Genomic DNA, 12,649 nt, shown 5'->3' on the forward strand with positions numbered 1-12,649 from the left:
GCTGTATTGAGTCCAATACAAAGAAATCCTTATATAATATATATATAATTGTATTATATATATATTATATAAGTTACTGTACATTACATTATACACTATTTTTTTTTAAACTTTTTTTTAAAGTTTTTTTTATGTTTTATAAAAAAAAATTTTATTAATAAATTTTTAAAATTTTGGACATATTTCGGTGTTATGCGGTAATTCTGTGAATTATAAGTAATTATTGAGTAATTCGGTGAATTATAGCCTACAATCTAAAATAAATTTCCATGCAAAAAATTTAACACTTTTTGCATGGAAGTACAGAAGTTTGGAAAGAATTAGAATACCCTGTGTTCACATACGCGTCCCTCAGCGATTCCTGATGATGTCCGTGCGTGCGCCCGTCGATGGGGGTCGTAGCGGGAAATTCAAATATTTTGTATTGGATTCAATACAAAGTCCTGTATCCAATCCAATCCAAAATAAAACAAAATATATTTATGTGGTTTTGTCTATAGGTATGTGACGTTGGACACTAGGGAGGTGTTTTAGAAAAATATATTACTATACAGTATACCGAATTATCGCATTTTCAGTATTTTTTATTTATTTATGTATTCTTGTTTAAGCTGATTTTTGTGTATTTTATTTAATTTTATTAAAAGTAATTTTTTTTTTACATGATTGTGTGTTTTTTATATTCATATCTACTAGACCCTTGTTCGGACATATTTCTGTAAGTTACAGGTCTACAATTTAAAAAAAAAATTCATGAAAAACAGTGTACCGCTTTTGGTACAGAAATCTAGACATCAGTGTAACGCCCAGGTGGTTAATGGATACAATACAGCTAATCAGTTGAATATTTGACTCTGATGCATCAAGAACTCTCCAGGACAGGAATGTCTTCCTTGGAATCCTGTTTATTTTTATGTGGCTTGAGAAAGCATTTAGGTCTTGGAGGGATCTGTGTTTTATTTTGTCTGGTTTTTTTTTCTTCCTTCTTCTTCTTGCTCCCTATCCTTCTTTTCTCTTTGTCTACATGCCCATTATTATACTAAAATGTTTGCAACCATTCATTTACCAGTGTTACGTTAAAAGGTTGACTGTGCCTTTGGTCTGGTAACCCAGGCGCACCTATTTAGGTATGCTTTATTAGGTGTTTCTTCACATTGTTGTTTTCCATTTTTGAATTTTTATTCATAATGACAATGTTCATGTTTGTTCCTTGTAATTGATAGTATTTTATTGATTCTGCTGCTCGCATAATAAATAAAGAAGAAAAAGGGTCCATACTCAAAATCAAAATTTTAGGTTTAGTTTTGCTTTAAGAGAATACAAGTTTAGGAGAATATTGTAGTTAAAGAATGTACAGCATTTGACACCAGCAACTAACACTTCCATGGGTGTTGGATGCAGAATATCTTACGCAGGCTTCTGTCTTTGCTTTAATGAAGTTGGGTGATGCTGGTAGCAGTTCATTATTTTTTTGTTTTCTGAACCTTTTACAGTTAAAGTTAAAAGGTGTTTGTAGGCATCAGGCTATTATTTATCTGAGAAGCTTTGGTCTTTATTGGGATATATTCTGACCTGCAACCTAGTCTGGCTGGGTGGGAAAATTCCACTTGAATTAGGATGAAGCACGAAAGGTCTGCTGGGGAATATGTTCAAATCTAATTGAAACAAAGGAGTATTTCTTTATCTCTTTATCTCTCTTTTATTTTATTTTATATCTGACTTAGGCAGTATTTCATACAATTATCAGAATGTCAAAGACAGATAACCATAATTCTGTACAATTTTATAACATTGTCATGATTTACAGGTTTGCACATCCTGCTTTTAATAATGAGCAAAAAAGTGGATGTGGTAATGGTAAGTGGTGGATGGGTTCTTTCAGGTATATATAGTGGAACAGAAGAGGCTCTTTGGTACAGAAAGGCACCATGTACACCCTCCTCATTCTTCTGTCCAGCATCTGGCAAGCTCTAGCTGTCACTTTGGTAGGTCTTATCAGAGATTATACATGAGTAACCAATGCTATTCATTTTTTCTTTTAATTGGTTATTTTTAAATGGTTTCCTCAAAAATTATTTTATTTAATTACTTGATTTTTGCTGTCCCACTCTATTAGTCTATATATAAATAAATAAGTGAAAGAAGGGCATTGGGGGGGGGGGGGGGGGTAGGTTATCTGAACAGATGTGTTTCATTATAAAATATAGTGCAGTCAAAAACTTCTGGATAGGGAGGCCTGGAGCGTACGAGAGAGGGAGTATAGTGGTAGGCCAGCATAACTGGGCAGAAAGGAGGGGAGACAACAGACGGTTAATTGTGGGAAGAATAACGTGCGGGGAGGGAAAGGGTAGGGGAGGGGGGGGTGACGTAAGGAAGGGAGGATAGGAGGGGTCATCAGGAGTTAAAAGGGTCAGGAAACGGAAATAGAGTCCTTTTCACAAGAAACAGCAGGAAGGGTAAAGCTTTCCCGCCCTCCCTCCCCTTTGTGGTTGTGCTGTTGATGCAGGTTGGGTCCTTGGTTTTTGGCAGTTGAGGTCCTCGGGGGGAGTGTGTTTTTGCTGATAGTTATGTTGGTGGGGGACCCATCTAAGGTATGGAGTCCCCGGTTTTGGTGGACGGTCTGGAAAATTTGTTGGTGGGTCTGCACATGTAAGGGTCATTGCGTTCCCGAGCTGGGTGTAGGGGCGGCTGGGAGCATTTTGGTTGTAAGGTGCAGAGCCCAATGTTTTATAAGTGGAGGACCTGCAACTAATAAACAATATTTTGAGTGTACTGTAATGTTATGTTGATTTGTAACTTTGTTAGAATATTACAGGATTATTTGTTCATTAAATAATTTACATGTTTGTATTGGTTAATTATATATTTATATTTATATTTCTAGTTAATATTTGATATACATTTTCATTATTTGTTTTTCACTATTCGTTATTTAATATTTTATTAATATGTTATTTATTTATAATTGTTAATAAAAGGCCTGCGGGCCATTTAAGCAAAGCTGGTGTGTTAATGTGTATATGTTGGGGGGGGGGGGTTGTGTGTGTGTGGGGTGGGAATTTAATGGAATTGGAAGGGTGGAAAATGTTTTTGGGGGAAAGGTTTAGTTTAAATTTTTGGATGGGTGGTAGGCAAGTTGGCAGAGCTCTGTTTTGCCACAGTCATGTAAAATCACACTTAAACCCACTCCTCCACTGCATTATTAAGCACAGTGAAGGTAAGAATAAGAAAATAGATTATATCAGTACAAATTCTATTTTAGGGTATATATATTTCTAAGAGTTTAGGTTGGTTTTTAAGCCCAACTTTGTAGCATGAAGATCTCGATTATTTGGCATAATCTTTATTGAAAACCATCAGTATTGTCATCACTGAATTTTACCTGTGGTGGAAACGCAGACAAAATTATGGCAAAACAACCTCTGGTCTAAACCAAATGGTAATACAAATGTATTTTACATAATAGTGCAGTCATTTGCATATGTTTTAAAGAAAAACTAGAATCAAGCCCTTATAATGATAACATTATTTTGTAATGCTCTGAATGTGTTTATGTTGGAGCAATATATGTGCTGGAAATGTGCATATGTCTGTTTTTAAAAGACGCAGAGTGTGATCACGGAATCCGGTGTCCTGGATGAGAATGGAGTCTGTTACTGCACCGTCAACCTTTCAGATACCACCTTCCCAGCAGATCGATTTGAGAAGCTGGAGATAGAAAACCGCAACCTGACCATCACTGTGGAGAAGGAAATTACAAAGGTATAAGTGTTGTATCTCCTATATATAAGTAAAACTATCCATATATCAGTAAGGACTATAGATCAACAACTCTAGAACATTCACATTATTTCTTAAAGGAAGACATTTTTAGTCAAAATTATATTGTATCCTAGAAAAAAAATTTCAACAAGCATGTCATTGTTTTTCTTTGACTTATCTTGGCTTTAATAACTACAAGTATGATATTTCTGTACAGATCTATATCTATCAGAGCACGCTGACTGTGTACATAGAGCAACTGAAGAATCTGACCAAACGTGTTGAGATCATGGAGAATGGAGGTCTCTCCTACACTGAGCTGGACTTTGAGCTAATTAAATTGGAAATTAAAGAGATGGAGATCCTCATACAGGAGCTGAAAGCATCATTTAATGGCTCCAGTGTCATAATAGAGACTCTCTACCAGGAGGTAAGAAAAATGATGTTTTTCCCTAAATTTGTAAAGACTTTTTTTCTTGTAGTTAAATTATGCAATTCAAGGAGCTATCTCAGTGCATAAAGAAAATCTAATCTCCTAGCTGTGATATCAGTGCCCCGGCAGACACACAGCTGTCACTCAAGTAACAGTCTAAAGCAGTGTTTCCTAATGAGGGTTCCTTCAGAGGCTGCTAAGGGTTCCTTGAGCAGTGAGAAATTTGTGACTCCCAGTTCAGTTTAACTGACACCAATGATCTTATTATCTACCCAATGGGCAACAATATAGAAGGCATGTATTCTAATTACCACCACATTAATGTTCGGTGAGTTCTGAATATAGTAATTAGGGTAGGGGTTCCCTGAAGACCTGAAATTTATTTCAAGGGGTTTAGTATATTATTCACCTTTACGCCACCACCTGCTGCTACACAACAATATATATATATATACATATAAATATATATAAAATAGTAAGGGGTCAGGCAGAGGACCTGGGCCAACAAAGAGAGAAGTAAAATACCCAGAAGATAGTGAGATACTATCAGCAGCTCATTGCAGAATTTTTTTTAGATAATAATATTCACTCAGAATACATTTTTACTGGACAAAAGTTAGCTTATCTAGCACTCTTGGCCTTCCAGAACTGAAGTTCCTGGTTCCAGTCTTGACAAGTATACTATCTGTACAGAGATTGTATATTCTCCCTGTGTTTGCCTGGGTTTCTTCTGAGCAATATGCTTTCCACCAACATCCCAAGTACATAGAGGTTATGTTAGCTGGCTTATCCTCAAAAATATATGAAATGGAAAACATAGCATGTCTGCATTTCAAATGTCTTAACCTGCTATTGCTAAGTTTTGACAACCTGTCACTTTTCCCAATGTACCAAATTAAAAATGTAAATTAGGAACTTAAAAATATGTGTTTCCTTAATAAGAATATTTAATTACATGTATTTCTAAAGTTATTCAGCAACCAAAATCTTTTTGAATAGAGTGGGAAAGAATAAGATCACCGGTCCCCCTTTTATTGCATTGTTTTCTGCTGCTTTTTTTGTGCAAGTGGGTCAAGTAGGTCAAACTCTATACCTGTGACTTTGAGACCTGCAGCAGAGCGCAATGGGCAATCATGTAGTGTAGGGAAGAGGAAAAACAGACTGGACTAATACCAAGAAGACCTGCAGCAGAAAGCATTTTTTTTAAAATAAACTACGAAAGGGAATAAGAAAAAAGGAATGAAAACATGAAAAATATGCTGATTCCCTGTAACCTGGTTACTCATTTATATAACTTAATGTTTTTTCTACATGCTGATGTTTAACTGTTGCATCCTATAAGTAGATGATTTCTATGCCTAATGTCATCTAACAAATGCAACACCACCCTTACAGAAGAGACAATCCCACCATTCACTTTAAGGAGGAGGGTGGGATCATAATACATCTTAAAGTAAAATTTGCATTGTATTAGAAATGTTTTATCAGTTTATTATTTTTTTACCTTTTAGATCCGTAATATTTCCATCATAGTAAACCAGCTAGAGATTTATGATAAGAACAATGTGCTGGTGATCAGACGGGAGATTGTAGCTCTGAAGAAACGTCTGGAAGAATGTGAGAAGAACAATACAAAACCAAACAATCCTTCCCTTCCTCCACCAGATTACGGTAGGTACTATTTGTACAGAGATTGTATATTCTCCCTATGTTTGCTCGGGTTTCTTCTGAGCATTATGCTTTCCAGCAGCATCCCCAGTACATAAAGGTTAGGTTAATTGGCTTACCCCCAAATTGTCCTAATGTAGAGTAGGAACACTAGATTGTAAACTGCCCCGTGAGACAAATGGCGACATGATTACAGACTCTGTAAGCGGATGCATAATACGTTACAACTAAATAAAGTCATGATAGTAATAACAACAATATATACATGCAATTGGCCCCTGTTCACATGTGTTCCTGGCATTTTTTATGCAATGTTTTTTTAAAAAACGGTCTATAAAAACCTGAAGACCAAAGCTATTTTTTTAAACTAAATAAATCATGGTACCTGGCTGCCATGTTGAACCTCTTCAATGTTTGGAGGCACTGTATTGCAACAAATATAAACATAATACATTTTCCTATTTAAATACTTGTACTGGGTCAAATACCAGTACATGTTCTGCTGGTTGTTTGCTCTAATATTCAATGTTAAAATGCTCAAATATTTATATCCATCTATTTCTTTTTGAAGGCACTTGTCAGAATGGACAAATCATCAACAAAATCAGCAAACCATTTGTAGCCCAATTAAATTGGTTGGGCGCCAGCTATTTGTATGGAGGATGGGGGAGAGATACACTAATAGGAGCTGATCAAAGTGTTCAGTGGGTGGCTCCGCTAAGAACAGATTCAAGGATAATGGAAACTCTACGCTTCTACCCCTCATATAATGATCTCACGATCTACAATGGTGCCACAGAAAGGATCCTTTCAAAGAAGACTTCATCTGGCAATTATGATTTTTCTAATTGTGGTCAAGGTGGTGGAATGATTTTGTACAACAAAATGATGTACTATAATTGCTACAATACCTTGAACATCTGTAAATATAATTGGCAAACCAATGAATATGCCCGTTTGGTTCTCCCTGGAGCCACATATACCAATCGCTTCTCCTACTCACACACTGCTTGGCAGGACATTGACTTTTCTGCTGATGAAGAGGGTCTTTGGGTCATTTATTCAACTGAACAGAATGCTGGAAATATTGTTATCAGCCAACTTAATGATACAAGTCTTGCAATTCTACAGACCTGGCACACTACTCAGTACAAACCTGGTGTCTCCAATGCTTTCATGGTGTGCGGTGTCTTGTATGCCACACGAGCCATCAGCACAAAGCAAGAAGAGATCTTCTACATGTATGATACCAAAACTAATAAAGAAGGAAAACTGAGCATTACTTTTGATAAGGCAAAAGAGAAAGTGCAAAGTTTATCTTACAATCCTAATGATCACAGGCTCTACATGTTCAATGATGGCTACCTGGTCCATTACGACCTTTCTTTCATATAATTATTCAAACTCAAATCTAATAATATACATTCCATAACCCTATCAACCATCAACCCTATCCAAATATAAAAAGAAAAATTATGAAAAATTAAAGTAATCTATTCCCTCTGGAATGTGTCAGATGAAGTAAAACATCCAATTTAATCTAATGTGATCCCCAGACCAACCATAAAACAAGGGTACCAGTGTTTGAAAGTTTCCAACTTTTAATATTTGATCTGAATCAAAGACAACAAATAATGATGGAATTCTTTGTGATTAGATATTAAATAACTTCAAATTAAATAAACAGTTTGGGCATGCAATATAATGTGATTTTTTTTTTATTTTGACCGCTTTCCTTAGACTAAGCAGTTAATTAGCAGAACTTTTGTTTTAAATAACCTGAAACAGGGCATCAATGTGGAACTATTACTATTTAAAATAGAGCAATAAAGGTTTTTATTGACATCATAATCCTTCTGGTAAGATCCTGAAAATGCCAAGAAGCTCAAGTCCTGGAAGAAGATGCTACTGTACTGTACTAGTGTGACTTTTTACAAGATTTGGAAAACCAAGCATTCCCAAGATCTTGCTGAAAGGATCAAGTCTTCACACTTTCCAGTGCATAAGCCGTTGTAGAATAAGCATGTTTTCTGACTTTTTTGCAGTCTCCCCCAGGTATAATACAAATATTTTAGAAGGAAAGTATGTACTGTAATAGGCAGACATTGCATTGCAAGGCACGGTTCTGTAAAGTTTGCACATTACATGTAAGTTGGCTAGGGGCTTGGTGTTTTAACCTACACTCCAGATGAGCTGTTAATGATGAGTGTCAAAGATGGGCAGCTCCTAACCAGAGAAGTTCTACATGCACAGCTAGAGCATATAGTGCAACCTCTGGTTTCTTGGGGAATAGTTGTCATAAAGACTTAATTACAAATAGTCCCCAGGTTACATATGAGATGGGGACTGTAGGTTTGTTCTTAAGTTGAATTTGTATGTTATTTGGAACAGATACATTATTATAACAAATGCAATTAGGACAGATGTATGCCATAATAATAGGCAGTGAGGTGTCAGTTGCTGTATAAAATACTAACTGTGAGCTAATCACAAACAAAGCAAAAAAAAAAACACTTTATGGAGCCTAGACATTCATTAATTTCTGAAGCAAGCTGTGCTTTATATGCATAAAGAAACAACTGCAAAGTTTGTCTTGGTCATTAAAGAGTTACAAGATGCTGCAAAAAGAGATCAGCCCCCTAAGGTCACCCACAACCTCAGCTGTGTTTAACAAAAAATGTCTTCTGCAAGTCATGCAAACTGCCCCCTCCTCCCATCCAGCCTCTGTCCTGCACATGAGGGAGCAGGGAAGCCCTGTTCATATCCAGGAGTCCTGCCTTAACTCTCGGACTACCTGCAAAAGAAAAACACAACAGAAGCTCAGTCTTTAGATTACCTTGTTTCAAAAAGCTAATTATGGTGAAATAACAAGCCATATATTTCAACTTCTGTTTATTTGTCCGAAAAATCTTTACTGGGATCATCTGATTTTACAATGAACCTTCATAGCAATTATATACAGGCTATTCTATTGTCATATAAAACCATTCAAACAATAGGTAGATAACTGTAGATTGCTGCAGATATGCTTCAGTTGCACAAAACAAATCGCCATAAGGCATATAAAGGTTATTTTGAACATTTACAGTAAACAAAATCCTAGATACACATACTTTTACAAGTTAGTGATCACAATCTGTTGTCCTTTGAAATAACATAAGAAGATGGAGTTGCAGTTTTATCCAGAGTTTCTCAACCAGAGTTCCTCCAGATGTTGCTAGGGGTTCATCTCATGTCAGTTTAAGAGACCCCAATGATCTTTTTGGCTATCTTTAAGTATGACATTCTTCCCTTTGGTCAGCAATGTAAGAGGCATTCTTCCTACTTGGGGTTCCCTGAAAACCTGATACCTATTTCAATTGGTTCCCCCATGTTATAAAGTCTGAGAAACATTGGTTTAAACTATGTGTTAACCCAACCAATAACAAAAATATCATTTGACTGGGAACTTGGTTTTTTACCTCCCAAAGTAGTTTTTAATATTTTTTTATTTGATATTTTCATTAGAATATTACTTTAGAATGGATCTGTATCTGTAATATTTGACAAATAATAGTAAATAATTATAAAAAAAACAATCAAGGTTTGCTGGTTCATCCAGGTTGCCCCATGTTAATCTATTTTCTAGTCGTGTTGTGGAGAGCTTTAATAAATCAGGCCCTTTGTTACAATTAGAAACATGGTCCATTTAAAGCAGAACTAAACTAAAAATAAAAAACTCATTTATCCTCATATCCCGTGATCCCACCAAAGATGTTTTCCATTAGGTCCCGCACCACATTCTATCCATCTTTGTCCCGACCGCTACTGATAGCACCACTATCTTCATCCTTCTTCTTCCCCCCTCTGGCTATGTCACCCGATCTCGCACTGTGCAGGCGACGTAGTCTGCTGTAAGGAGTGGGGGTTTCCGATCTCACTGCACATGTGTGAGATCAGCATTTTTTTTCCCTTCAATCTAATAAAATGTCCCTGCAGATCCTTGAGATCGGGAATGTGTAGAAGGAGCATCTCCCAGGGGAGAGGCTTCACCCTTTTCTTGAAAAAAAAATGGGTGTTGCAGAGAAAAAAAAAACATTTTTACATAAAAAGTTTGTGTACTCTAATAGGTCTGTTTTATTGATGTGAAGCCATGTGAGCTTGTGTAGACAGGCTAAAATGAAATGGCGAGGACCAGTAACACTGATGCGTAAAGAAATGCATATGGAGGAGAGAGATTTCTCTTGAGGGGGTGTTCCCTGGTGGTGGGTGGAGTCATTAGGGTGGGCCTGGACTAGTGCGCTCCTGCCCACCCCATAGATGGCCTAGTGGCCATAAAACTTTGCTGACCTCTGGTGTATATAATCTATGTACACAAAGAAGACCAATTGTAGGGTAAAAGATTCTTCACATTATTGATAGGTAGCCTGAAACCAGGTTACCTATACTGCCAATGGTTTTATTTTATGTCAAGAAACAGACAAGCAAGAGCAGTAGATTTTACCTAAAACATGCAAGCATTGATATATAGAAGTATAGTGAGTTCCAAGAAGGTAGGCTTTAGCTGTAATTTTTTTTAGTACCTTAGCCCACCAATTTAAAGAATTTTCCCAACTATAAAAATATAAAAAAAATAAGAGAACTACTGAACTGATCAAATTAAAATCTTGCTGTAAATAATGTAAGGCAATGACCTGAGATGACCTTCATTCCTCCTTGGATCTATATATAAGTCTATGCCTCATTTTCTGGGATGTAATTGTGCAGATTGAGGGTGTCATGTTCTCCAATTCTTATAGAATCACTGAAGGAAGACCAGACAGCCATTTCCTGCTCAGAATCCTAAAACTAATCATCTAATCCTAGTTATATAACCGGAACACAATTGGATTTTAAAGGTAGGGCTAAGGAATTGTGTTACAAGACAAACCCTGTTGCGTTATCTGCTACTTCCAGGACAGATAAGGGGAAAGGATGCTGTGTATGTCTATGATAACAGAGTGGAAAGCATAAACAGATCTTAGATTGAAGCTTTATAATAATACAATTAAAGTGACCCTGTCACTATACTGAAATTAAAAAAACTAGAAAATACCTGTAAAATTAGATGAATAAAACCTACCTATATGGGAAAGTGATGTCTCCAATCTTCACTCTTATGCAGAACTACAACAGGTCTCTGGTACTATTTTGTGTGTAGGATTCTGCATCCCCTGCTGTGTATTGTAGTTCAATCGACCAAATATTACTCCACTACTATGACTTTGCACTGGGGCAAATAAACTGTAGTATGTATTGGAAGTATAGTATTATTTAAGGGATTACTTTAAAAACTCTCTGAGAGTTTTGGGTGGCTTTTAAAGGTCTTTCATGTCTTCTTTTTGTGACCCTACTGAGAAGATTTCCCTTTAATACGGGCTCCGACACATCTCACCTGGGCAAGAAAAGAGGGGAAACCTCACCGATATCCAAGACACATACAGCGTTAGAAGCCTGAAATAAGTTTTAGTCCTTATTCAATCTAATGTTAAAATAATGATTAGTGTGATTCCTTCTTTGGCATCCTTGTTAAAAAGACATAAAGTCAGGATAAAATCTTGCAAATATCCCAAGTAATAAAAATTGTCCATTATGGTATTTCCAAAACTCAAATAAAAAATTTAGGGATGAAGACAAGGAGCTAGGCCTCAAAGGCTAGAGAGAGGGAAACGGTCACCACCTACGAAAACCCTAAACCTAGCCCTGACTCCTGTCAGTATGAATAGACCCTGAAGGTGGGAATACTCATACACCGGAACCTAGGCCCTAGTTGCCCTGAAATGCCCTGAGAGTAGTGGCAGGATTTGAGACTACTAGTTCCTTCCCACATGAATGAACCAGCGTCTCCCTGAGGCTTAGTAACCACAAGCACAAGAGAACAACAAAATACCAAGAGCAGTAAACTTATCTTCAATAGTAAATAGATGAGCAGGAACTCAGAAGAGGACTACCCACCAGCTCTTCCACATCCAAGCAGAGCGTATAAACTGCATAGCATAAAGTATGAGGCCAGACTAAATAGAGGAGGAAAAATGATAACAAGCTGCAGCTGAGACAAGGGGTGTTGTCAATACCAACAACAACACTGAAACAAGTGAAAACAAAGAGACTGTCAGATAACCTCACGTGTAGCCACTCTCCCAGATCTTCTAACCTCAGTCACGGGAGGGACCGTGACAATAATCTGGCTCTATTAAGTTAGATTATTTTCCTCCTCCGGACATTTAGGCTAAATTCAAAAAAAAAAAAAAAGAAGAGGGGGCGCGATAATAGTGAAGGCTATCCATGGTGAGCTCACAGAGAGAGCCTATATGGGGGTCCCGAAAAAAATGAGGGCACTGCATGCCCACCCTACTGTACCACTGTATATAGTTCAGCAGATGTGAAACCATCTCTGCTTTCTCCAGTTTTGGTGGCCTGCTAAAAAATAGTTCTGCACACAAAGCAGAATTTTTGCCATTAGTTTTTATTGGGCAAGGGGTGTACTTAAGATTCTGGTGGGGCAAGGGCAGCTAGATGTCTGAATATGGCCCGGTAAGAAACCTTAAGTCATGTGATAAAATATATCTGTCTGTGTTATATCCACAATTTTTGGGGATTTGGAATAGTCTGATTTTATTGCATACTGTTGTTAGCATGACAAATGGAAACTCGAATGATTCTCAACCTTTGCAAAGAGCTTACATGAGCATTAGAACAGATATTTTTGTAACACAGTAAAAACTGCAGCCAATTTCACATCAACCCCTTTCTCCATAGGAAAGATTG

General features: G+C 36.9%; 1 protein-coding gene across 1 annotated transcript; it reads left to right on the forward strand.

Moving 5' to 3' along the window:
* The first annotated feature begins 1,876 nt into the window (after positions 1–1,876).
* Positions 1,877–7,547, forward strand: LOC140343346 (olfactomedin-4-like). Its single transcript, XM_072429998.1, has 5 exons — positions 1,877–1,985; positions 3,604–3,762; positions 3,980–4,192; positions 5,707–5,866; positions 6,435–7,547. The coding sequence occupies exons 1-5, from the start codon at positions 1,929–1,931 to the stop codon at positions 7,256–7,258; spliced, it is 1,413 nt and encodes a 470-aa protein (XP_072286099.1). The 5' UTR covers positions 1,877–1,928; the 3' UTR covers positions 7,259–7,547.
* The last annotated feature ends 5,102 nt before the right edge of the window (positions 7,548–12,649 follow it).

This window comes from Pyxicephalus adspersus, chromosome Z, assembly GCF_032062135.1.
Source record: "Pyxicephalus adspersus chromosome Z, UCB_Pads_2.0, whole genome shotgun sequence".
In the NCBI taxonomy this organism is placed as follows: Eukaryota; Metazoa; Chordata; class Amphibia; order Anura; family Pyxicephalidae; genus Pyxicephalus; species Pyxicephalus adspersus.

Bases quoted from the DNA above. Each gene is read 5' to 3' on its own strand.
- LOC140343346 (XM_072429998.1), top strand. From the start codon at position 1,929: ATGTACACCCTCCTCATTCTTCTGTCCAGCATCTGGCAAGCTCTAGCT. The intron at 3,763-3,979 runs GTATAAGTGTTG...ATTTCTGTACAG, and splicing joins TGGAGAAGGAAATTACAAAG to ATCTATATCTATCAGAGCAC. The intron at 5,867-6,434 runs GTAGGTACTATT...TTCTTTTTGAAG, and splicing joins CCTTCCTCCACCAGATTACG to GCACTTGTCAGAATGGACAA.